The sequence below is a fragment of the Lepisma saccharinum genome, chromosome 1 (genome assembly GCF_977018435.1).
Source record: "Lepisma saccharinum chromosome 1, izLepSacc3.1, whole genome shotgun sequence".
NCBI classification, from domain to species: domain Eukaryota; kingdom Metazoa; phylum Arthropoda; class Insecta; order Zygentoma; family Lepismatidae; genus Lepisma; species Lepisma saccharinum.
Window position 1 is genome coordinate 69,416,912 of NC_139229.1, and position 24,914 is coordinate 69,441,825.

General features: G+C 40.1%; 1 protein-coding gene across 2 annotated transcripts in view; it reads left to right on the forward strand.

Annotated features, from left to right (window-relative positions):
- The window catches only part of LOC145996275 (SLIT-ROBO Rho GTPase-activating protein 1-like), a 248,310-nt gene that overhangs the window by 3,720 nt on the left and 219,676 nt on the right, over window positions 1-24,914 (forward strand). Inside the window, exon 1 of one of the 2 annotated variants that reach the window (XM_083132722.1) lies at window positions 21,227-21,321. The exons of the other annotated variant lie outside the window; for it this stretch is intronic. Within the exon in view, the coding sequence (XP_082988848.1) occupies window positions 21,285-21,321 (37 nt within the window). The 5' untranslated portion in view covers window positions 21,227-21,284. Of the gene's footprint in view, window positions 1-21,226; window positions 21,322-24,914 lie in introns of those variants that run through there. 2 annotated transcript variants of the gene reach the window in all.

Genomic DNA, 24,914 nt, shown 5'->3' on the forward strand with positions numbered 1-24,914 from the left:
TGTAGGTCACTAGGTTATTTTATTTTTCTCTTAGACGTGAGAAACTCGCATATTTTTAGGGCGAAGGAAATTAAACAAAAATGCTTCTGCCAAAATCCTTACATAGTGAAACGGTGTGTAATTCCATGTTAATAACAAGAAGATTTTCCCTGTTTTTCTCTGAGACTCGTGTTGGGACCACACCACATGTTGAACCAGGAACCGCTTACATCATGATCTTTTGCCAGGTTTTGGTTGAGCGCGTTAGGTGGTCGACTTTCGATCTCACCATCGAAGTTTCCCGGTTCGAATGGCTGTTCTTTGTGAGCGTTCCTTCATCTATTTGATCTAATCATCACTCATCCTCATAGTCGCGATTACCCAAAAGGGAAAGAAAAGTATCGTAAAGTAACAAACATACGAAGATTTTTTTTTTATAAAAGTGAAGTGTACCATTGTCGTGCGATCAGGAGTTCACGGATTCGATTCCCACCTGCCGGCCTTCGTGGTGGAGTGGTTAGCACAACGCGCTACGATGCCAGAGGTCCCGGGTTCGAATCCCGACCTGGGCATGGATGATCTTTGTGAGTGCCCCTTCATCAGTTTCATCATATCATCACTCATCCTCAGCTTCGCGATTAGTAAAAAGTGGCAGAAAAGCGAAGTAAAATGTACCAAATAAATCAATCCATTCCTATTTATATTTCGGTGATTGCCTCAATGAGATTCTGCAGAAAGTGAATTGAAGCTTTTGACACAAAGCTTGATGATAACGATGCGCAAGTCTGGTTGTAAGAAACCGATATTTTGTTTGCTTTTTCATTATAGACATTTGATTTTCCGTTTACCTCATAATCGCTCTCGAAGCGTTGTTTATCACTAGGGAAGTTATCTTCCTCTTCCGACCACAATGGAAGCAGGACGAGGGGGGCGGGGGGGGGGCGATCTCTTATTTTTAACAGAATATTGTTTCCGGTAGGCCCCTTTATATTTCGTAAGGCATTGGCTTTCATTTTCAATAAATAGCATTTCTTACAAAACCTCTCTGTGGTATTTGTACGTTTACAAACCTAAAAAGAATGATTTCAATGTGGGAAATCACTGGTTAAAATCCCACAGACGTTAAATATAGCAAGCAATGAGTTGCGGTGATTGTCAGTACGTGTTCTGAGACAGTGAGGGATCCAGTACTAACACTTGGGCGAGGTGACCGAATTTAAGTCTGGCAGAAACTCTTATTTGTTTTAAACCTACATTTGCACCATTTTATACAAAACTGTACGTAGTGCTACAGGTACAAAGTAGGCCTCCAAATATATATATTTGTGTTGGCCTATCGTTTTGCAGAAACAGGAATCTAGGACTCAAATGAATGTTTATTATTGTATTTTATTAACGTCATAATTCTGCCCATAGCTGTGAAATAATGGATAGTAAAATATATGGCGTAAAACTAATGAACAAAAACAAACAAGAATCTACTCTTTAAGTTTTGTATGACCCTGTTGAAGCTAAAGGAGTGCAAGTGATAGAATATTTGAGTCGCAAGAAATCATTAATAAATACTGTATTAAAGTAATGCTACACGTTGCAACGTGCTGTAAAGCGATATGGGGGGACGTGGAGGCGATCATCACCACGCTCCTGTCTCATTCATTATCCAGTTCATCATCATCGTCGCGACTAATCCGAGAGGTAGAAAAGCGACATAAAATAAGAGAATCAAAAATGAAAGGCACAGCAACCAACCATGGCGCAAACAAGCAACAGAAAGAATTAGCAATCGTCTGACCGAAGCAAAGCTTTGTGAGCATTCGTTCTTTTAAGTATTATGTGTTTTGAATTGAATCAAGCGATTTCAGTGCGTGCTGCAGTTGTAAGAAATGGTCGACTCTGTGCATGTAGTAATGGATCCACATCCACGGATAAATAGAGAGATGATTATAATCATGTGAAACTAAAACAGAATTCCCTATTCAAACAGTGTACCAGTTTCATGGGTTTTTTTCCCCTCAAATTAACCACTCTGGTTATTTCCTTCTGCAAATTTTGTTTGCTGCTTTTGTTGGTCGCAGCCATCATCTTCCCTTGATTGTCGTTTGGCCTTGGGAACCCCACGCGCTTTCAATGAAGCACACCCATGGGGCCTAGTCTGTTGGGACCAAACATGTCTAACGTGAAAGGGAAAAAGGATGTGCAGTTTTTGAAACAACTGCAGAACCGAGCCGCGGATTTAATTTTCATGAAGTCTCAACGAGAGATATCTCCTAGAAAACTGTTTTTTGAGATTTTTATTATTTTGCATTTCTGGTGCTTTGGCTAACCGTGACGACGAGGATGAAATAGTGGCGAAGGGATACTCAGGAAGGAACACTCCGAACACGACTAGAGCCAGGAATCTTTGACAGTCTCGGCCTCTAATGATTAACATTGATTAGAAGTGATGTAATGTTCTATATATAGACCTAGTTTTTTAATGCAATGTAAGAATTCTGTGTCAAAATTCTAATTACTGGAATAATTTCACAAAGTTATCTGTTAGAGCCATGGGGGTCGTGAGTGCGGGTCGAATGCCCCCTCCCCCCTCTGGAAATTGGCATCGTTGATTTCAAGTTACAAAAAAACAAAGCGTGCTATTTTTATTGTTACAGTGAAACCCGAGGCAAAAGAGCCTGCGCAGACCCAAGTTGAACGGATTGAGGGGAAGATGCGTTGAGACTTCTGGCCGAAGGTTCTTTTCCTTGTGGTCTGTAATGGCAGAAATAAAATTCAGTTACTTCATATTCAAACAATTCAAGCAGAATAACCAAACTGTGCTAGATGAACAAATCAAGTGTACAGTGTGGCACCAGATCAGAACCTCACGTTTTCGTATTCTATCATTTAATCCAAGGAATAAATGATTTGTCATGTAAGAAGTCGCACAACAATTTTTATGAGTAAGATTTCCCTCTAACTTTCTAAGATTTTTCTTGTTCAGGGTGGCCCAAAAAAAGGTAATCGAAATGTAGAACCGTTACCTTATGTGTTCGATTTTGGGCCACCCTGTACAATGCATGTAAAAGTTAAATAACAAAATTAATAACTATGCATTTCACTACACTAACTGTATTATAAAATAAATAGAAATAATGAAAAACACTTGTGCTGTAGCCCGACCCTGTGGCCGAGTGGTTAGCACATCGCGCTGCGACGCCAAGGGTCCCGGGTTCGAATCCCGGTCGGGCTTGGTTGTTTGTGAATGTCCATTCATCAATTTCATCATTTCATCACTCATCCCCATCTTCGCAAATTAGCCAAGAAGCACAAAACGCGAAGTAAAATAAACTAAATCAAATCAAATCAAAACTTGTGCTGTATATTCACTCATTTGGTGGGTCGAATAGAACAGCCTTCCCAAGGATATAATAACAATAGTAATGCAATAAAATTGGCTCATTTTTTAGTTTGTATCAGTTATTATGTACTAATGTAATAACTATTATTATTGCTGTTATCAAGTCTTATCAATGGCCTGACCCCCCTCCCCACAGATATTTCTGGTGACTCCCATTGTCATGGCAAATAATGACATTGCCTAAATGAAATTTCATCCTCCGTGGTGAAGCGGTTAACGAAGCAAAGGGTCCCATTCTGGGTAAGTTATGGACGGTTCATTGATTTCATCATTCACTTCTTAGAGGTAGAAAAGCGACGTCAAATTAAAATTACGATCCAAGAAACATGGGGGAGCCAATCGTAAAACAACCCAGGGCGGCTGATTTTTTAAATACAAGCCGACTGTAAATTATACCTCGGCCATCTTGAGTATGTAGAGTTCATGATATTCTTGTTTTATTGCAGATTTTTTTTCTTTTTCTTGGTTTGTCGTTGCTGGCTTTAGATCTTGCAGTTCGTAAAGTTTGCAGAGAACTCTGTGCAGTAGAGTGACGTTCACTGGAGCGTATTAATGATAAAATTGACCTTAACGGCCAATTGTCTACACTTGACGTTACATTACGAGAGTAGGCCTTCCCTCATGTAGTCTCGAAGCTGGAAGACAATTTCTAACCATGCATTGTCTTAAGACTCCCAGATAGACGCTACAATATTCGAAGTTATCGTAAATTTTACGATATTCTACCGTTAAACTTAACACACTTCCTGTTAATTTACGAAATGGGGAAGAAATTGTCACGTGAACGCATGGTTAGCGCTACGACGCCGGGTTCGAATCCCGGGTAAGGTCTGTCCTGAAGTCCTGAATGAAGAAGTAAGAAAAAAAAAGAGTTAAATTGATATGATGTTGAGGAGTTTTCCTTTTTAAATAAAAAATAATCATAGCGCTCTCACCTTTGATGAGAGCGGACCCATGTTCGATTCCCGGTTGGAGCCTCTAAAATTTAGGTGTTTAGGTATCCTGAGAACAATTGGGGAGATACTAGGAAAGAACTAGTGGCGGGCTCCGGTCTCGAAAACCAGAAAAACAGAAATCAATGCACTGACCACATGTCACCCAATGAAAATTCCGCTTGCAGGTCCTGTCTCTCAGAGGGCTGTTGGAGTTACATGTAGGCATATGCTATAGTATAGCATTGAGGCATAATAAGGAAAATAACTTTCAAATTAATATGAATATTTTATCTTCCATAATATACATAGGAAATGATTATAAAGAACAGTTTTGTGCACCTTAAATATGTTTTAATGAATTACATCATTAATATTAATTACGGTTAACAATGTAATAGCTGTTATACTTTGAAATCTGTCATTTTAATTTTGTACGTTAGTTGGAAACTTTGTGCAGTGCAACATTCACACTCCTTGAGTCTTAACACAATTAAGTACATGGCGAACAATAAACTGTTATAGGGATCAGTTGAATTGTAAGATTGATTCTGTTTCCTGTTAAGACATCACACGTTACGTATTCGTCGTCAATTAAGTTGAAGTTAACGAAGGGGTCGATTACGGTAGTCTCCTGCCGACCTCTATGACACAGTGGTTATCACCGCGGAACGACGCGAGAGACTCCGGGTTCGAATCCCTGGTTGGGCATGAGTTTTCTTTGCGACTGTCCCTTCATCATCATCCATCCTCATCTTCGCGATTAGCCAAAAGTGGCAGGAAAGAAGTAAAATAAACCAAATCACTAAATCACCATGATAGTCTATTCTAGATTGTTGTCTGTTCATCAGTGGTAAAGGTAAAGCTACTTTCTGTGGATTGCACAACGCTGTGAACGATATTGGGGGTGTATAAGGTCTAGCGTATACAGAATGTCTGGCCATTTTTGAAGGGACACCAAGCTTCGACCCCCCCCACCCCCCGGATTTGTCCCAAGTTACCCATTTTATTAGAGGCTGGGTGAAACTCAGAGCCGCTTTATGCAGGGACGTTGCCGGAAAAATTTCTCCCTGATATATCTCACCCTAGGAATCGAACCCGAGTTTCCCGCGTGGTGATCAGACTCCATACCTACTGGAAGCTCCGCTGTTCTATAGGGATTTGTTTAAATTTTAAAGAGAAGAAGGAAGAAGAAACACTTTCGAACTTTTCATCAAATTTGGGTAGCATTTATCGGAATTCGTTTCTACGGCACGTCGCCCCCATAGCACCTTAAAGGTAAACTCGCGATCCACAAGGAGGGTAAGACGATTTCCCCACCGTAGGTTACCTGCTGCTTTTCCCGAAACCCCTCACCAGTGTTCTCTTCTTACACCTAAACTGGGAAACAATTTAGGTCTCCGTGTTGGAGGATATTTGTGAGCTGGTCGACAGGAGGAGGAATTTCTTGTGTGTGTTAGCAGGAATTTCGTAGTTTTCTTCTAAAAACGTCTCCCCACTCCCCTTTAGGGGTTCAACCATCGTTGAAAGCATTCGTAGCTCTTCTTTCTCACAGACACTACAATTAGTTGTCACTAGCCTTACGTCACTGCCCCATTAGACGTCTAATTGTAATTGCTAGGGGCTCTTCTCCTGAAGAATGTTCTGTAATAAATTTAGACCCTTTCATGTCTTTACACGAGCCATATGCTGCGGGAGGATATGTTTTCATTTAACCGCTCTGTAATGGTACCATTTAGCCCAGTGCAGTGTCAAATGTAATGTTCAAAGAAATGGGGCTCGTACTGCTGCAAGTACCATTTAACTTGTTAACACTGTACTGTATTGCAGTACTAATAAAAATGTCGATTATAACTGAAAATATCTGATGAAAATATCGCAGTGCTTTTTGGTTTTATATTTCATATTGCCTCAACACCCTGCTGTATGATGCACATTTTACAACTCAGTTTATCGATCATTTAAAGACGATAAATCTTATTTGTTGTGAATGTTTATTGCGTTGTCACTAGTAGACAGTGACGGCGCCAGCCTGAAATAAGTGGGGGTGGGGGCTACAGATTTCAGAGCCAAATTCTTGGGGGCTAACTTATACCGGCTAAATGGTATTTGCTTAATACTTTACTACGGTATAATTTTAGCAGTGACACATTTTACAGTCAGATCTAAAGATAAATCACTGCATTTTGTTCCAGGCACGAATCTTTTATATCAAATAAAATGCAATAATTATATTGCTTTCTTTTCCTAAGCCATTATTGAATGGAATAATATCACAGACTTAATATTCATATGAACAATATGAATACGCCATAAAAACTACAATTATTAACTCGCTGGATATACGTATAAATACTACACTTAACACTATTTCTATGTAAGGAGTTTGAGTAGCTACTTTTTTGGCTAAAATGAGAAAATTAACCACAGCAACAAACTACCATAGTATAGCCTACGTCTGTTTTAATGAGCAGCTACAACCTTGTTTAAATCCAAAGATTTTGCAATCTCTTTCCCAATGGACAAAATAGATAGAGCACTCAACCTCTCGTTACCAATTCGATTACCGACGTAACACTTTCATTGCCGCAAGTAGCCGTTAAAGGAGGTATGAACAATTCAATAACACAAAGCTTATAAAGTTCGTAAAAGGCAATTTTGAATATGTCAACTATTGCAAGTATCTGCTGAAGGGTCTTTATTTTGAGTTTTTTTTCTGCCTCATAGTGTGGCATAACTTTAAACTGGCAAAATCACAACAGTAGGGAGCGGCGATAGATTGTAGCTTTTCGTGCTTCAGAAAAGCGGCACTAACTTAATAAAGTAGGCATCAAATAGAGAATAGAAAATGTATTAGTAACGTCTTCTCTGCCAACTAACTAAATAACTCTCTAGCCTTCTTTAAACCCGAAGGTTTATAACCCTTCCATCTGTCCCTATCCTGGGCAAGATCAATCCAATCTTTTCCATCCTTACCGACATGATGAAATATGTTACGTTTTCTTGTTAACGACTGGAATTCAGAACTTAGATCCATAAATGAGGAGGATGCGAGAAATACCGTCCACTTAGGATGTGCCACTCTCAAGGAACAAACATATTTTTACTACAAATTCAGCTCCATTAGGAAGCAAATACATTGACATAAAAGTAACTAATATAATTGCAACTCTTTCGCTGGGTATTTTGATCAGTGAAAATAATTGCTGAAGATTATAATTTAATTTCAGAATGAGTTAAACATAAATACTGGTGAGAATTGGATCAATAGTTTTAGATGTGCTTCAAAGATTGATTCTCCAGCATTAATCAAATTTGGCCACTATGACGGTACTGCAGAAATAATTTTCTAACCTGACAAATGATAATTATTTAACATGTAGGACTAGGACTGTGAGTAATAAAATTGCCCAAGCGTGCTGATTTTCGCAGTGTTTTGCAATGATTAGTCGACTGAATTTTGTATTAAGGTTCACTATAAGCACAGAGGCTAATCTGGACGAGAGCTATAGATTAACGGAATCCGAACCACTTAATGAAATGTTACCTGCACTGGGGCTCGAACCCGGGACACCTTGATATCAAGGCAGCAGTTTTATCGGGGTTGAGAGCCCAATTTTGATATTTCCAATTCTTATCATTTAAGAATCAGGTAGTTTGTGTACTCTTTATTTCTTTAACATCGTATTTCTCCCTCTCGAATATTTGCAGCGATAAGGAGATAAAAGGAAACCAATGTGAGAACATCGCTAACACTCATGCAATTGTCGGTATTCGAATGAGGAACTAATAAACAGAAAAGAAGCATGACGGTTCTTTAGATTTTGAATGTCGTCGTGCTTTGTCACACCTGTTAGACATATTCCGAAATATACTATAGTGATACGATTAATAGAGGCTAATAATTGTACACAATTAACTGTATATGCCAAACATCAAATAACAATATCACAGTCACTGAATACGTCCACCTACCAGGCAGGCAGCAGATTTCGTAGCAAGTTTAGGGACTCATGATTGACCAATTACTTAGTATCATATGATAAGTGGCCACTGTTATCCAGGCATGTCTGCAGCTGCCCCCTCCCCTTGATTTTACAACACATCGTAATAAAGTAACCTTGGATATAACCGATCTAGAAAATGTATTTGAACATTGTACTTGTCCCAATGGAAGTTTTATGTTGGAAAATGAAAGCTACTTTTGAAGTTTTCAGTCTAAATGCATCTACCCTACTACAAAACTCTAGGGGGCTACAGGGGGCTGAGACCGTTTTGGGGGGCTTCAGCCCCCGCCCACCCCCCTGTAGCGCCGTCCCTGCTAGTAGAATTGGCCTTTATCTTTCAGCGTACAATGACATCTTCCAGGTTCAGTATTGCTCCTAACCCAACAACTCATTTTATAATGGCCTATCTTTATTAAAAATAGGCATATTGAGTACACAAATCTTTAAATAAATCTCTTAATACATTGAAATGAATGGTTTATTATAAACAAATAATAGTATTTGTTCAGATTCTTGTTTCGATTTATAGTATAATATAAGTTGGGAATGGATTATATTCAACTTGACGTCATCGTGCAATGTACCGTGGGAAAAAATCTGCCAAACAGATTCGCCTGTGTTAAGGAAAGCAAATGAAAGGCCTTTTTTCAGCGATAAAATGTGCATTTCACCACTTTTCAGTTTCTGTAGGCTATCTAAAAAGGTAAAAAGTACCCACTCCTCATAATGATGAAGATAATCACCTTGAATCACCTCTCGGAAAAGACCATGCGCAAAATGTTTACCGTTACCCGGCAGGTTTTCAACGCAGGATCTGGTTTGCCCGTAATTTGGTGATTTTGCTTCGCGCAATGAATTGTGGGGGAAGTTGTTCGCTGAATAGCATCGATTGCTATGAAATGAACTTGTAAATCTTTAAGTCTAATTGAAATTAACGAATGCAAGTTAAATAAGTAGGCTACACGATATTACAACCATGAGCAATTGGACCTTGGGTTTGATCCAACCACTTTCTGTTAATATTCTCTTTCTTTCCAACATTTCGCACCGGAAATTGTCCTCATACCTGAGCATCAAACCATTCTTTATTAGTATAAAGGTTTTTGGAACGCAGAATATGGTGTAACCAGGAATTTGCATTGGGACATACAATGCTTGTTCGATCATACACTGGAGCAGAACTTCAATTAAGCGTGTGATGTTATTTCTAATTTTAGCTCTTATGGCCTCGAAAATAGAGGCATTCGGTCTTTGATACTAAATTTGGAGACTGTGCCTGGTGTTACTGCATGGTCAAAAAGCCGTTAATAACCGCCATATCGACAGTTATATGCAGTCGCAAAATCTTGTTGCCAGCTGGTTTCCAGGGCTAGAAATTGGCCAGCTAATGGCGTAATTTCAGAGAACGTGTTTCCACAGCCATTGTACGCTGTTCGGTTGGTATTTATGCATAGTGTTTGCGTACAAGCAAACCTCTTTCTCTCTTTGTATTGAACATATAGAAGAAAAGTTTGTAATGCTTTAATTCATATGCAAATCGTAATTTTGATATATCTTAACAAGGTTCTAATCAAGAATTCGGTGTTAGGCGCCAAAACCGATATTCACATATAACCATATTGCCCTTGTGACCATTAGAAATAGTTTGACATTTATATGGTAAATTACTTAAATAAAATAAAGCTTCGTTAAATTCCATACATTCGTCTGAATAACAAATGTATAAGTTTTATAGTATTCAAGTAGTAAATTGTATAATATATTTTATAATTTGTTTCTGCTGATCACTAGAGTAACATGAGCATGTTTGCTTGAGAGAAATGAAATTTCTTAGCTTTTATGATTATGCAAGAAAGAATAAATTTACCACCCTTTGAATTTATTTAATATATTATTTTATTTTTGCATTGATGCATCGTCTCTAAAGTTAAATCTTTTGCTAGGCATTGCACTTAGAAAATCTGTGGATTTGTCACACTTCAACGTTTAAAAACACAAATTGATTGGTGTGAAGCTAGAAGTCTTCAATACGAAACAAGGGTAAGGAATTCGCTATGTGGTGGTTCTAATGAATTTTATCAACTATTCATTTCCTACAATTGTGACATTACGCAGAAACCGTAAGAATTGTGTAAAAAGTACGTTGCTTGAATTGTGAGGAATATTCCCTTTTCCTTTACCCCAGTTTCTAGTGGCAAGTAAGTTTATCCTCTGAATGTTGCGGTTTGCTTACATTTCTGAGTATCCCACCCCCTTGGAACTAATGCTCGAAAAGAGATGAAGAAACACCCCTTTTCAATGATTGATGGTGTTTACATGTCTTTGAAGTGACATGGTTAGTAACTTCTTTTATGATGCATCGACTTTGGCGTCCCCAAAGCTGCCAACGTCCCACCCTTTTTTCTGGGCTTTCCGATGACATGGCAGTATAGGGTGCGTATGGATTGTTCCTGGCAGCCCAATTTTGTTAGATACATACATCACCTTGAGAGAGCGATCAAGCTTCTGTATGCTTGAATGTCGAAGATGCCTCCTTATTCATCTGTTTTATGGATGAATATGTTTTAAAAAAGCAACAAGTTTTAACCCAATAGAAAATTATTATAATTCGGAAGTAAGCTAGAATGTAGCAATAATTTCAGGGCTTTTCAAATACCAAACAAGAATCTGCGGTAGAATACTGTAAAAAAATGTCCATGTTCTGGGACTCGCCTAGTCTCTCGGCAATGAGTATCTGCAGGAAGAGAATAAAACTAGAGGAACCGTGGTGCTGATCACACCATGTCCGCAATAGTTGAAGTGTAATGTGTGAGCCTTCATGCCCTGGGGACAACTTTTACCTTTTTACTATTTTTAGATTTTGCATTTAAATTTTGCACACTCTGTTCAGCGTAATATGACTTGTATGTCACTGGACATAATTATGAGAACCGAGTATGTGTAGGCCTACTTTGCGTTTAATGATTAACATACTTTTGTGTGTATGGCTGAGTGAAAGAAAGGGCTCTGTGCGGCCTTAACTCCGCCACTCAAAATGAGACGTTAATAAATAAATACTAAATGGTAGGCGTTGTTCTTATTTTTACGTCGCCTTTCTGCCACTTCTGGGTAAGCACAGCAATGAGGATGATAAATGATGATTAAATAAAATTGTTGAAGGGACATTCACAATGAAACAGCCATGCCCAGTACAGGACTCGAACCCGGAACCTACGGTGGCATACGGAAGGAAGTAAGTCAAGTAGAGAAAGAAATTTGTGCTTCGACAACAAATCATCTTTTAATATACCTATAAGCACCTCTAAGTGCTAAGTTTACGGTCCCCAAAAGTTTATATAGCGGGCCGTGGGTTGAAGACCGCTTGTGTAGATCATTAGAACCTCAACATGTGGCATGAAAACGAACATTGCGTGTCCGTGTAGAGAAAACCCCTTCGATCCAAGCCACAAGGTTTGCCATGACTCATGCCATCCTGTCGTAACGCCTAACTCGACAGATCCAAAGTCGATAAGGCAATCCAAGTCCAAGTTCACAAACCACAACGTAGTAATTAATTCATGCTTTGGCCATAAATTAAGATTAGATGGTTTCAGGACATTTTGTTTTAACATTTCGTCGACATGTCGAAGTAAACTACCAGCATGTTTCACAAGTGAGATTGCCTAAAAATATTATATTCCATGACACTACAATTCACAACAGAGTACCAAAGTAGTGTATTCTCCATCTACTGTAAGAACGAAGTTAATTTAAATAAACCACGTGACTTATCTTGCTCAGCTGGCATTCGAATAACCAATAGTATTTCTCGCAAGAAGACGGGGCTGGCCTGAATTATTTTTAGTTTTTTTCTACCCCTGCCTATGTATGCATGTGCTCCATAGCATATTTGTGAATTCATTTCGGGAGTGGCTTTTTTGTTTCTGTTCAATTTTTATCTCCGGATCGCACACTCTGTAATTGCATTGCTGTTGTGGCTAAACGGCTGCATGATGTATGGAAAATATTTCGCAAAATATAAATTGTTGGGTTACTAAACTGATAACCATATTTCGGGTTGCCACCTCCGCGCTAGTGCAGTGTTTCTAAACCTTTATTTTTCAGACCACAGCCATCATGAATGTATTTATTGGGAGGGCGGCGTAAAGAACTTGTCGATCTCTGTAGTGAAGTGGCTACGCTAACAACCCCGATGACCCTTCGAAAAAAATATTCGCAAGTACCAAATGGATGGTTATTTTTGCTACATTTACCTTTGGATCCCCTGAAAACGTACTACTACATTGGATTGAATCATCTGGATATTCCTGTACATGCTTCGACATTAGGGGTCCTCCTACACACAGAAAGGTAAATGCATCAGTTGAAACAAGAAATGCATAAAATGTGTAACTAAGACCAAATGTTTAAGTTTATCATGGAGAAAGATGCAGGAACGCATCAACTGATGCATTAAAGTACATCTCGACAGGAAAACAATACTTGCATCAAATGATGCACTTTGGCGTTACCTTTACACAAAACATGCGTGAAGGTAAAGCCTGGTTCTTCGCCGAGGCCATAAAACACACTTGTGTGCATCAATCGCTGTGTGTCTGGTGCTTCAACAATATAATTGATGCATTTCTGTGTGTAGGTTCATCCCAATTGCGATTCATCTAGAAAAGTCGTGTAAAATAACGAAAATACAAGTTTTGTCGGTGTCGTAGTCACGTGGAACTAATGATAACTCCAAACTTAATTAACACCCTGTACGCGTCTTTTTTAAAGAAAAAACTGCTAATTTCATGCAGTTTGTCTACAGTTTGTTTCTTCAAACACAGCAGGCGTTGCAAGAATGATCAACGTACGGCTACAGGAGAGATACGGACATAGAACATGCGCATAACCGTACAAAAATATTCAGTGGATAAAGGCAGTTTCACGTAGCACTTTTCGGCGTTTATTTTGGCAACCTTCTGCAATCGCAGGGCACGATTTGATCTGGCTTATAAGTGGATTTAATTTTAGCACAGCGGAATTCCCTTCGCCCACTTCAGGAATCAAAGCGTCGATGCAGCTGGATTATGTATACAGGTAATTTGCGAGTAGCGCAGGGTAAAGTGTTTCATTCCTTGTTTGTTTATTAAGCGAAAGTGTAATTAAATAATGAGGCGACAGCATAAATAATCATTGCTTGACGTCTTCCTTCTGGCGTGGAAGTAACGCAAATAAGGCGTGAAGTGATTAAGCTTTATGAATGCATAGTTAACGCCGAGAATGCAATCCCTCACTGTCATGTTAGTTATGGAAGGTGCAAGGTGTTGTAAGATTTATCGCTTCCGCCAAAGAAGTTATGCTTTAATTCAAGCCTGTTTCGATTCTCTTGTCAGAGGTGATAAGCATATTGTTGTGGATTAATTTTCATGAAAATTTTGGTACTGAGACGAGACTTGTCTTGAGTCTCGTCTCGTGAGTGAAGAAGCCTGGCTCGTTGCCGGTCTCGTATGGATTTGCAAATACTTGTCTCACTCTCGTCTGTACAACTAAACCCCAGTGTCGTCTTGAATTTTGATTGGTTGATTTGGTTTGTTTTTCTTCTCTTTTGGTCCCACTTTTTGGCCTCTTAATACTAAGCCTTGTCTACCAAAGAGAAAGAACTGTCCTTGCCCCACACCCTCACCTAGTTCTCGCACTCAATTGCCGCTACTGATGATTGATTCACTGATGGATGGATCAAATTCACATATAAGAACTTCGCCTGAATAAAGTTCCGGGAGGAAAATCGAATCGAAAAAACTAACTCTGAAAAGGGAAATTATATGGCAAAAATGTAGACAAAATTTAATATTAGTACAGCACGCTCTTTTTTGTCTCGCTACTTTTGTAATTTGTAAATGCTTTTGTCAGTGTCACTATTTTATCTAAATAAAACAAGTCACGTGTAATGTAATGAATCTAATTAAAGCTATTAAAACTCCAATTTTTTAGTCTCTACCTATCTACAATACGGATCTTAAAAAAATCATCCTGCAGACCAGGTGCCTCTGTGATACAATGCTAAGTAGTGGAGAACTTGACTTTTTAACGTGTAAAAATGGCGTACATGATCCCTGCTAAATGATTGGTAAACCCACTTTCCTGTAGAGCATAATTGAGGATAGAATCTGTCAACATACATGATTACCGGTACATATAAATCTTTTTCTCATTTCCGTCCCGTAGGGAATGCAAGTGACGTCACTATAAACAAAAGTATTTCTGTTCTTGAACAGATTCGAGTGTGTGTGTGCGCGAGTGTTTTCATTGCTGGGAAACGGCATATCAAAAGAAATCTCAGCTTGGTTTTCTGTCGTATTAAAAAAAATCAATATGATTTCGCTGTAGTTCGTACTTTAAATGTTAAATTAGCAAGTAAACTCTCTTGAAGAATAGGAAAAAAGAGGCAAGCAAATATTCATAATCTCTCTATAAGAGTCGTTGGACTACTTGTCAGAATAATTTTCAATCCCAGTCACTTCATTGGCTTTCACAGTAAACTCTTCTGTCTTTTTTGTATCATTTTATGACTATGTACCACTTCTTTCACCAATCATCTCTGACAGTGGCGTATTTATAATTCGTTAGGGGGTCCGGCGTAACCTTGCTCTTCCCTAAATCTTACTCTAGGACAATTCCTTCCACCTAAACGGATTTTTTTAGTCCACTTTATGCACAGAAAGACTAATCGGGACTGGACCAACAGTTTAAAGTAGAATCCGAAGCACCACGTGCCTCCATCGGGTATCGAACCCGGACCCCTTGTCAGAAATGAAATACAGTGTGTCTATAAAGGTTGCTTCCGACTTCACAATTTAATTATGTGGCATACATATAATAACCAACTCGGGACCTTCTTCTTCTTATTATTATTATTATTGTACGCGTCCCGCGCGTGTGTTCAGTACTTGAAGTGTGGGAGATGCGGTAGCGTTGTACCCCACCAGCTAGTAAAATTTGTTCAACATCCTCCATCTGTCTCACTGTCACCATGTTACACCATAGGACCATCACCCCCAGCTAGCCCCAAGACTCCACCGAACATCCCTCCCAGTTAACATTTACGACTTCAAGGCTGCTTTGCCTCGCCCGATGGTGTAGTGGTAATGCCGTCGCCTCGTAGACAACGGGTCCCGGGTTCCATATGGAGATAAATAGTGGTTCGGATCCAACTTTAAACTGTAGGCTCATTCCCGATTAGCCTATCTATGCATAAAGTGGACTCTAAACAAAAGCTCAAATTAAAGGCTGCTTCAACATGTGAACCTTAGATCCTACGTACAGTCACGGACAATTCTGGGTTGTAACAATGTCATTGACTCTCAACGGAATCTTTAATATCCCTGTCAGCAGTGTCAGTGGCATTGGCTATTCTGATCTTTAAATCATTCACAACGGATCGGTACACTTGTTCTGAAATAACCTCCACAATAGTCTGGTGAAGTGTCAAAAAATCCACGAGACCATAAAGCCATCTGTACCAATCCAGTGCGGTTTGGTTCATTTTCAAATTATGCAACTTCTGCCACCTGGAATAGAAAAAAAAAACATGTTCTTAAGTATCTATAAAAAAAACGTTTTGTTCTTGGTGTATCAATTGAACCAAAGTAGTTCCGTGTATATCAATTGGCAGTCATGTTATCTTCTATATATACAAAAGTGGATGTATGTGTGTAAATATGTATGTATATGTTCCGGCATAACTCTCGAACGCCTGGAGCAATTTCAACCAAAACTTGGTACACATATGACTTACAATCTGGAAAGAAATACTGTGGGGTATGACACCGCTGGCACCCCTAGGGGTGGGAAAGGGGTAACATGTAAAAATAATCGAAAACTACCGATATTAGTGTGGAATCCATAGTTTTCGGGGCCAAAGCTAATTGGTGACATTCACGATGCCATTAGAGAGAGAGAGAGACTTAGACTTGCTTTCTCGATCACGATCAACAAGTCACATGGGCAGTCTTTTATGTACTGCGGAGTGGATTTAAGATCGCCATGTTTCTCCCAGGGACAACTTTATGTTGCTTGCTCAAGGGTGGATTCACCAAAGAATTTATTTATTCTTGCTCCTGGAGGTGAAACTAAAAATGTTATTTATAATCAGGTTTTGAGTTAAATTAATATTATAGTGAATTTATAAAAGATTTTACTTTATAATTTGAATACTGTACTTATACTTTTAAATACCTGTAAATAAAATTAGTTACATTTTACACTATAGTTAGAATTCATTATTTGCCTGTCTAATAGAAGATTGGGATAAATAAATACCCGGGCAATGCCAGGTAATCAGCTAGTCTAATTATAAATCTACAAGGAACCATTACTGGTACCATATGTAAGTCGGCAAAATAATTGTTTAGCCTTTCCTCGGTGATAGCTGTTGTACGTACGTCGTTGGAAAATTCACAGACATGTGCAATATTGTGACGCAGGTTTGTCAAGTACAGCCTGAATATCCTTCCAAAGTAGACTATGTAAACGAGCATTTAACACTGGGAGTCGAAATACGTGACGAGAGAGTGGACGTGCGAGGATCAAGGCTTTACAAAGCTAATTCTGCTTTTGTTACTGACGCAGAAAAGTTGTTGCACGTTAGCAAACAAGTTTTTACATACGTACAGTCGGTGCGAAATTCCAAAGATTTCTCAATAACTTCTTTAATTTTTGTATGGTTCTCTATAGTGGCGGCGATTAGAAGCGACGAGAGTTCAGTTCCTCCATTTTTGCTAGTTCTTGCCCTTGCACGATAACATCTTAATGCTATGCCTCCCACCAAGCAAACTGTCCTTGCCCCCCCCCCCCAAATTTGGCACCAAATCGCCGCTACCGATTCTCTATTAAAATTTACATGTACAGAAGGAGCAGCTGAAGATAAAATTTTGACCTGGCCGAGGACTTTTGGCACCCCCCCTTACTTTCCACCTACTTTCCACCACACACTAATAAGATAACATGACCATTTTATATACTTGTATTTACGGCTTTGACGACGAAAAATGATAGTCATATTTTTTAAATACTATAAGTGCTCGTACTGTTAAAGAACACGTTTATGACATCAAAATATACTTATGTTATGCAGCTAACTAATTAACTCTCTAGCCTTCTTAAACACGAAGGTTTATGGCTGCAGCCACACAAGCCTTCCATCTGTCTCTATCCTGGGCAAGATCAATCCAATCTCTTCCATCCGTACCGATTTCATTTAGGTCCAACTCAACGTCTCTCCATCTTCGTCTTGGCTTTCCTACAGGTCTCTTACCATCAGATTTCTTAACAAGAATCCTATGAACTCTTCTTTCCTCTCCAATTCGTGCTACATGCCAACAGTAACTTCAATTAATTCTAGTCAACAATAGATCCAACTTTTTAAAAAGAACGAACAAATATCCACGCACCCGGTGGAGGAACATAGTGGTTCGGATCCCACTGTAGGTCCAGTCACGATTATCCTTCCTGTGCATAAGTGGACTATAAAAAAACTACATGCCTAGTTCCACCGCTGGAGAAAGCTGCTTGTTCCATTCGGTTTCTGTTCCACGGTTGGAAGAGGGAGTGTTGCTATATGATGGGAAATCCAGGTCCAATTTTCGGTGAAAGGGAAAAATATTGAAATTGCCAAAAATTTGAACTCTGTTTTTGTGTTACTTGCATGTCTGCATTGGTGTTTTATTTCTCTTATATAATACATCTAGATAGGGAGATGTATATAATAAATGTATACAATAAATAAGAAATGTTACGGTTAACCATATCATATTGTCAGTACAAATATGGCAGTGGGTCAATAAAAGAGCTCGAATAAGCTTAGATGTAATCTTCTGCTGGCGATCAAGCGGTATCCCGGTACCAAAAGGGAAGGCTTTTCTATTAAGCCCTGTTGAATCATTTGATAGAGGGAGGGGAGGTGAAAGGGAGAAAGAGAGTAACTTGGGACGGGGGCTGAGTCTGGGAACTTTACAAGTGTCCCAGACGACCACTTAATGCCCGCTACTTGATCTAGTGATCATGAGAGATTTGTCACTATCAAGTAGATGATGACAAATTTGCTTCCTTTCAATAACGCATTCACCTCAAGCTGTGCTTTGTGGCTTCGTTTATACCACTCTTCTCCATGCACGTCATCGCAATGAGCACGTAATGAAATCAGAAATATTTATATGTCAGCCACGCGTTCCCAAGTGGGAGAATGCTTGACGGACTGGTCAGCGTTAGGCAATCGAACCGTAGTCAAGACATGGACTATCATTGTGTTCTTCCATCATCCATTTCATCTGTTAATCACTCATCCTCATCGTCGCGAGTAGGCAGAAGTGGGAGAAGAAAGGCGATGCAAAATACCATAATTCATTGAATCAAGTCTTCAAGAGTCTAGGCGCCGTAGGCCTCTCCGATAGCGCAGTGGTAGCGTCGTCGCCTTGTAATCAAGGGGTCCCGGTTCGATACCCAGTGAAGGCACATAGTGGTTCGGATCCTATTTTAAACTGTAGGTTCAGTCCCGATTAGCCTTACTGTGCATAAAGTGGACTTAAAACACCAAATCAATCAATTAATATAGGCGCCCCATTTTCCATGTTCAGATTTGTAGCAATAGACTTTCCACGTAATACACCCTGGACTTCATTTTGCAGACCGACGAGGCTCTGGCGACTGGCCTCAGGCAGCAATAATCCCCCGTGGGGCTCCTGGTTTGTCGTCCATGTATGTTCGTGAATACCCATTCGTCCATTACCATCGTCGCGATTAGCCAAAAGTGGAAGAAAAGCGACCTTGAAATATAAATCAATTGCTCACTCTGTAGCAATTGAGAAGGGGGCCATGAGTTCGATTCCTGATGGGTCCTCCAGCTCGTTACCACTTTAGTAATAGTGACCCTGTTCGATTCCCGATCGGAAAGAAACAACTTCAGTGTTCTGTATCCCACTCTTTAAAATTGATAATTGTTGTCGCACGTCCTTTATATTTAACTGTAGGATCAGTCTCGGTTAGGGACTTGAAAACAAATAATGCCGTGCATTTTCCTACCATCATTGTATCGTAGACAGGTTAACATTTATAATTTTTCATTGCTTTAGTTTTGGGCTAAAATTAATTCGATCCAAAATGGGGTCGTTTACACGACAGCGAAAGGGTTTTGCTATTGTTAGCTGCTCATTTATGACCATATCTTTGCTTCCCACTTCCCCCGGGACAGACAGGCGGTCCCGCCGACAATAATAAAAAAGGACCGTTTATTGGCGGGAGTTCCCAGCACCGAAACATCCCCTCCGTATGTCGCTGAGCTTAATATGTCCATTATGTCCGTAGGATCAGATGACAGATCATGAATAGCGAGTTCCCTCCCACCTAACACGCTTTGGCACATGTTCTCGGTGTTTAATGTTAATATCACGCGCTGCAATATCATTAGCATCAGGGGTAAAATGGTTTGTTTGGGAGAAGGAGTTTGGAGAAGGAGTTTGTTGTTGAGGAGCAAAGAACAGCTTGTCAAAGATTTTTTTTGTCTTGAAAATAATGTATATTCCCGCTGAGTTCATTACAACTCTGTGAAAAGGATGAAGATCGAAAAGAACAACCGTGGAAATGATGAAAAGCAAAAGGATCAAACGTGAAATAGTGAAAGACGAAAGGGCAACAGCGAGAAGGATAAAAGGCGAGAGGAACAACCGTGAAAAGGTTGAAAGGCGAAAGGAACCTCCACGAAAAGGAGAAAGGAACAACTGTGACAATAATGAAAGGCGATGGGATGCCAGTGGAAAAAATAAAAGGCGAAAGGCACATCTCTGAGAAGGTTAAAAGGAGAAAGGAAACTGCGAAAAGGAGAAAGGAACAACCGTGAAAAGGTTGAAAGGCGAAAGGAACAACCGCAAAATGATGAAAGGCGAAAAGAACACAAAATACCAACTGCGAAAAGGATAAAAGGCGAATGGAACAACAGCGAGAAGGATAAACGGTGCAAGAGAAAACAGCGAAGAGGATAAAAAACGAAAGGGACAACCGCGGAAAGATTAGAAGGCGAATAAAAACATCCGTGAAAAAGGATAAAAAGCGAATTGGAAAATCACGGAAGAGATAAACGTCGTAAAGAACAAAGGCGAAAGGAACAACCGCAAGAAGTAAAAGTGGCGAGAGTGAAAAGGCTAGAAAGAAGTGTCACGTGAAAGACAAGGCGCGAATTAATAAACGTGAGGATCTCATCTTCTCGTATAATTTTTCTCAAGGTTGTGTTGTTCCGGAAAGAGGTATATTTGGCTGCACTTTCTGACTCTCTTTGCACCGAAGTGTCTATAGTAGTTCGTTGATTTGGAGTCAAGTAGTGTATTTGGTGTGTGCACCGTCTGCACTGCCTTCCGGACCAGTATGGTCACGTGGTGCGTGCTAACTAATCAAATGACCGTTTAAAGCAACAGACAGGCATTTGTTGAATATTCTGAACTTGAACACCGCTTTCCGTCAAGTTGGTTGAACGTAATTTCCTTGCATCACTCTGACACTGGATACACCTGCACTGCACCGAGTGTCAAAAAGTGCAGCCAACTAGACGGGGCTAGTGTACCCTCTGTCAGAAGGGCCTTTTTAACGCACCTACATACGTGTATTAAAATGCTACTTAGATTTGCTGGACCATAATATTCATTGAGTTGTCGGCAAAACAGAATGTACAACGGGAAACGCGTGGACAAATCAAGCCCAGTCGCGTGATTGGGAGCAGGAAAGACTGGCTAATAATGATTATTCTTATCTTGGTTGCGCAGCTCCTGTTTAACAACTTTTCGCCGGCATTCACAGTATGCTTTTAAAAAAGCGAGTCCCCGTCTCTGGTTCATTTAAGAATTTTTGCTGGACTTGTCCTTGACTACAGCACGCAACATATCTCTCACGTCATCCAACTCACGTGATCAGAGGCAGTGGCTGTCTTTCCAGTGTTAATGGATCGCCATGGATACACTTGCATACATCAACTCTTACGATAAAGGTAGGGCCCTCTTTTATTGTTATAATGATAATACTTCTGTGTTGCTCGAAGGGCGATAAAATTGCATGTCACGTGTCCTCAGTTGTGGCGTGTAAAATCGCCGAGGAACAGATTGAGGATGTTTTGATGTTCTTTGCGCTGGGCGTTGTTTGCTTGTTTCTTCTATGTTTGTCATTTACAGGCCTTGAACGTTCTTTGCAGGCAGACTCTAGGGTGGAGCGGGTCAGCGCGGTTGCCTGCAACGTCAGGGTTCCCGGGTTCGAATCCTGTGAAAGACATCGATGTTGATATACGGTTCGACTGTCAGTTTTAAAGTTTTGAAAAACTACGTTGAGCGCTAGACTCACTACCGACGGACGGCCTAATGGCGTGAGCATGGGTGTTATTATTTTGTGAGTCTCCCTTCGTTCATTTCGTCTTGCCGACCTCTGTGGCGGAGTTGTTAGCACAGCGTACTACGACGCCAGGAGTCTCTGGTTCGAATTCCGGCCTCGACATAGTTATTCTTCGTGAGTATATCTTCATCATATCACTCACCCTCATCATCGCGTTAGCCAAAAGTGACAGAAAAGCAATGTAAAAATAACCTAATTCAATAAGTCAATGGCAGTCCCCTTCTGTAATTGATGTGGTAAATTTTACTTCGCTTTTCTGCAACTTTGGCTAATCGCGAAGGTGAGGATGAGTGAAGAAATTGGTGATGGGACACTCGCAAAGATCTGGCATGCCCAGGCCGGGATTCGAACCCGAAAGCCCTGGCGTCGTTGCACGCTGTCCTTCCCACTTCGGCACAGAAGTCCCCTTCTGTATTTACGAAGACACGGGAAACATGGAAGAGGGAAATGATGTGAACAGGTTAATAATGGGGAGTTAAAAAAAAATGAAAAAACTAAGAAATCAATCTCTGAGCTAAGTATTTAAGAAGATCGTCGCATGGGAGAAAATGGATACCATTTCATTTCGTATATAAGTAAAAATCGTGCAAGACCGAACAGCCCACTGTCGCCTCAGCAAACCCGATGTTTCTCAGCGCCCCAAAGGAAGAACGTCGGGAACTCAACAATTTTTTTTTGGAACAACTGCATTAATGTGCAACTAGAGGGTAGCCTAGCTGAGACAACTGCTGTAGCTCAAAATACTACGTGCTAAAATTGATTGATTGATTTGCATTATTTTACTTCGCTTCTTGTGCCACTTTTGGCTAATTTGCGAAGATGGGGATGATATGATGAATGGACGAACACTCACAAACATCCATGCCCAGGCCAGGATTCGAACCCGGGACCCCTGACTACGTGCTAAAAACAGCAGTTCTGGATTAAAGGGGGGGGGGGACATGCATCACCCTGATCTCACCGCGACGCCGAGCGTGCTGCTACGATGGAGACGCATTTTAGGATATTGTGCTAGTACGGTGGCGCTGTAGGACCGTTCGGGAAAAATAAACAGTGTTTAAAAGGGAGAATATCGGTCGTGGAGAATTGGAAGCGGCTCGTAACACTCGACCATAAAAAATTTTCAGCAGTTCCAGGCCTATTCAGCGTGGACCATAAGGCCTGGAAATATTTATACGTGTTCATAAAATGCTTTGGGGGAGAGTTTTACGCACACGGTTTCAGAGTTGGGAGTTTCGTTGCCTGCGGGTAAACTCTCTCTGACTAGACATGCAACCAGCCAGCTTTAGGGAGGAATTTTCACATCGTTTCGCATTCAAAATTAGCAGACGCTGGCGTGTTTACGGAGGGGCATTGGTGGTCGTGTTCCCCCCCCCCCTGCTTGGCTCGAATGCTCCAGGAAGAGGAATCTTTGAATTATTGATGTAAGGAGAGGCTGAAAGGACTCTTCGGGCAAATTCTTGGGACACTATTGCAAACACTGAATCATGTGTTGGTATTTTTTTCAACACAACTCGTAACATGACTCAACCACAGCTAAGGCTGGACGGGGTCCCTAGAACAACCCCGAAATCTTTTCACTCTTATTCCGTTTGCACTTAATCCGTTCACGGTTGTTCCTTTCGCGCTTATTCCGGTTTTCAATTTTCATTTCGGAATTAATTCTTTTGCGTTTGTTCCGTTCTTCATTTATGGCCGCGTGCACCAACGCCAATTATTTCGAAGTTCAGATGAACGAGATCAATTTTAATCCACTCTAATTGAACTTGGTTTAAAGATTTGCATTGCACCAACGAAAATCCACGATCACGAGATTACGTTCAAATGATCTGAGATTAATTTGTAAGGCTATACCTGATTGGTTGGCTAAAACAAATTACAATCTAGAACCGCATAGTGTAGTGTGATGTGTTAAAGTATCCGCATGTAGGAGAAGAAAGTAATTAGGGCCGCAAACTTATCTGAATTTGAGAAATGTACTGATCCATCTTCGACGAGTACAAGGATGTAGTAGAGTGTAAAGAAATAATAATATTAAAAAAGAACTGACGGCAAAACACAAAAGGAGAAGGAGAAAGCATGGAACATTCTTCTACGGGACTTTAATGCCTTACGAAATGCATTCGATTTTGAGAGAACAGCGTACGCTGAACCTCGCCCTCTCAATAAAGATATACAGTATTATTATTATTAGTAGTAGTAGTACTGTACTGTGGTAAGTATTTGAATTTTCAATTTCTTAATTCTTATATATTTATATTGTCGTGTCGTGTAAATAGCAACTATCATGTATTTTCATAAATTTATACAATCTTATTTTCAACACCATGTAACAATATCGTAGCATTGCTCTGTTCTAATTTACCTTGCACTTGCACGTAATATATGACATTTATATATGTTTTGTGTTTTGGGATGGAAAGTACAGTATTTAGACTTTGCACCACAGAACCACAAATTATTATTATTATTTTGGCAGTTTTTAGTTTACACACAAAGAGAATCAAGCACTTTGTTTACACAGTTCTCGAATTATCAGCATTATACATCCAACATCTTTAGCGTTTGCACGCCCTCGCTACCACTTTCCGCTCTTTTTATACGCGTATTAAAAAACAACTGCCTGCAGTCGAAGTGTCAGTATCGTGAACCAGGATCAGACACCAAAACGGTGGTCGATCAGAAGATAAACTCGTTTTGATGTTTCTAGATCGCGATCAAGTGTTGAACCGTCTTCGTTCAATGGAATTTTCCAGTGATCCTTTCCTGATCCGAGTTTAAAATTTCATCTTTGTTCGTGCACACGGCCATTAATCCGTTTCGCGTTTAAACTTTTCGCACTTGTCCCTTCGCATTTATTCCGTTCGCGATCGTGTCGTTTCGGGCTTAATCTCACCACCCCAAGGCAAAGCGACAGAGTGGAACCTTCCCGATGACGCAGTGGTAACGTCGTCGCCTTGTAATCAAGGGGTCCCGGGTTCGATACCCACTGGAGGCACATTGCACAGTGGTTGGGATTCCACCTTAAGCTGCAGGTCCAGTCCCAATTAGCCTATCTGTGCTTAAAGTGGTCTTAAGAAAATACAATTAAAAAAAAATCACGCGAAACTTCACGAGAAAAATACATCACTGAGACGAAACTATGAGATCTCGACAGGAAATGTATCGGGACTTGTAGAAGCGAAAAAAGTTCAGTTC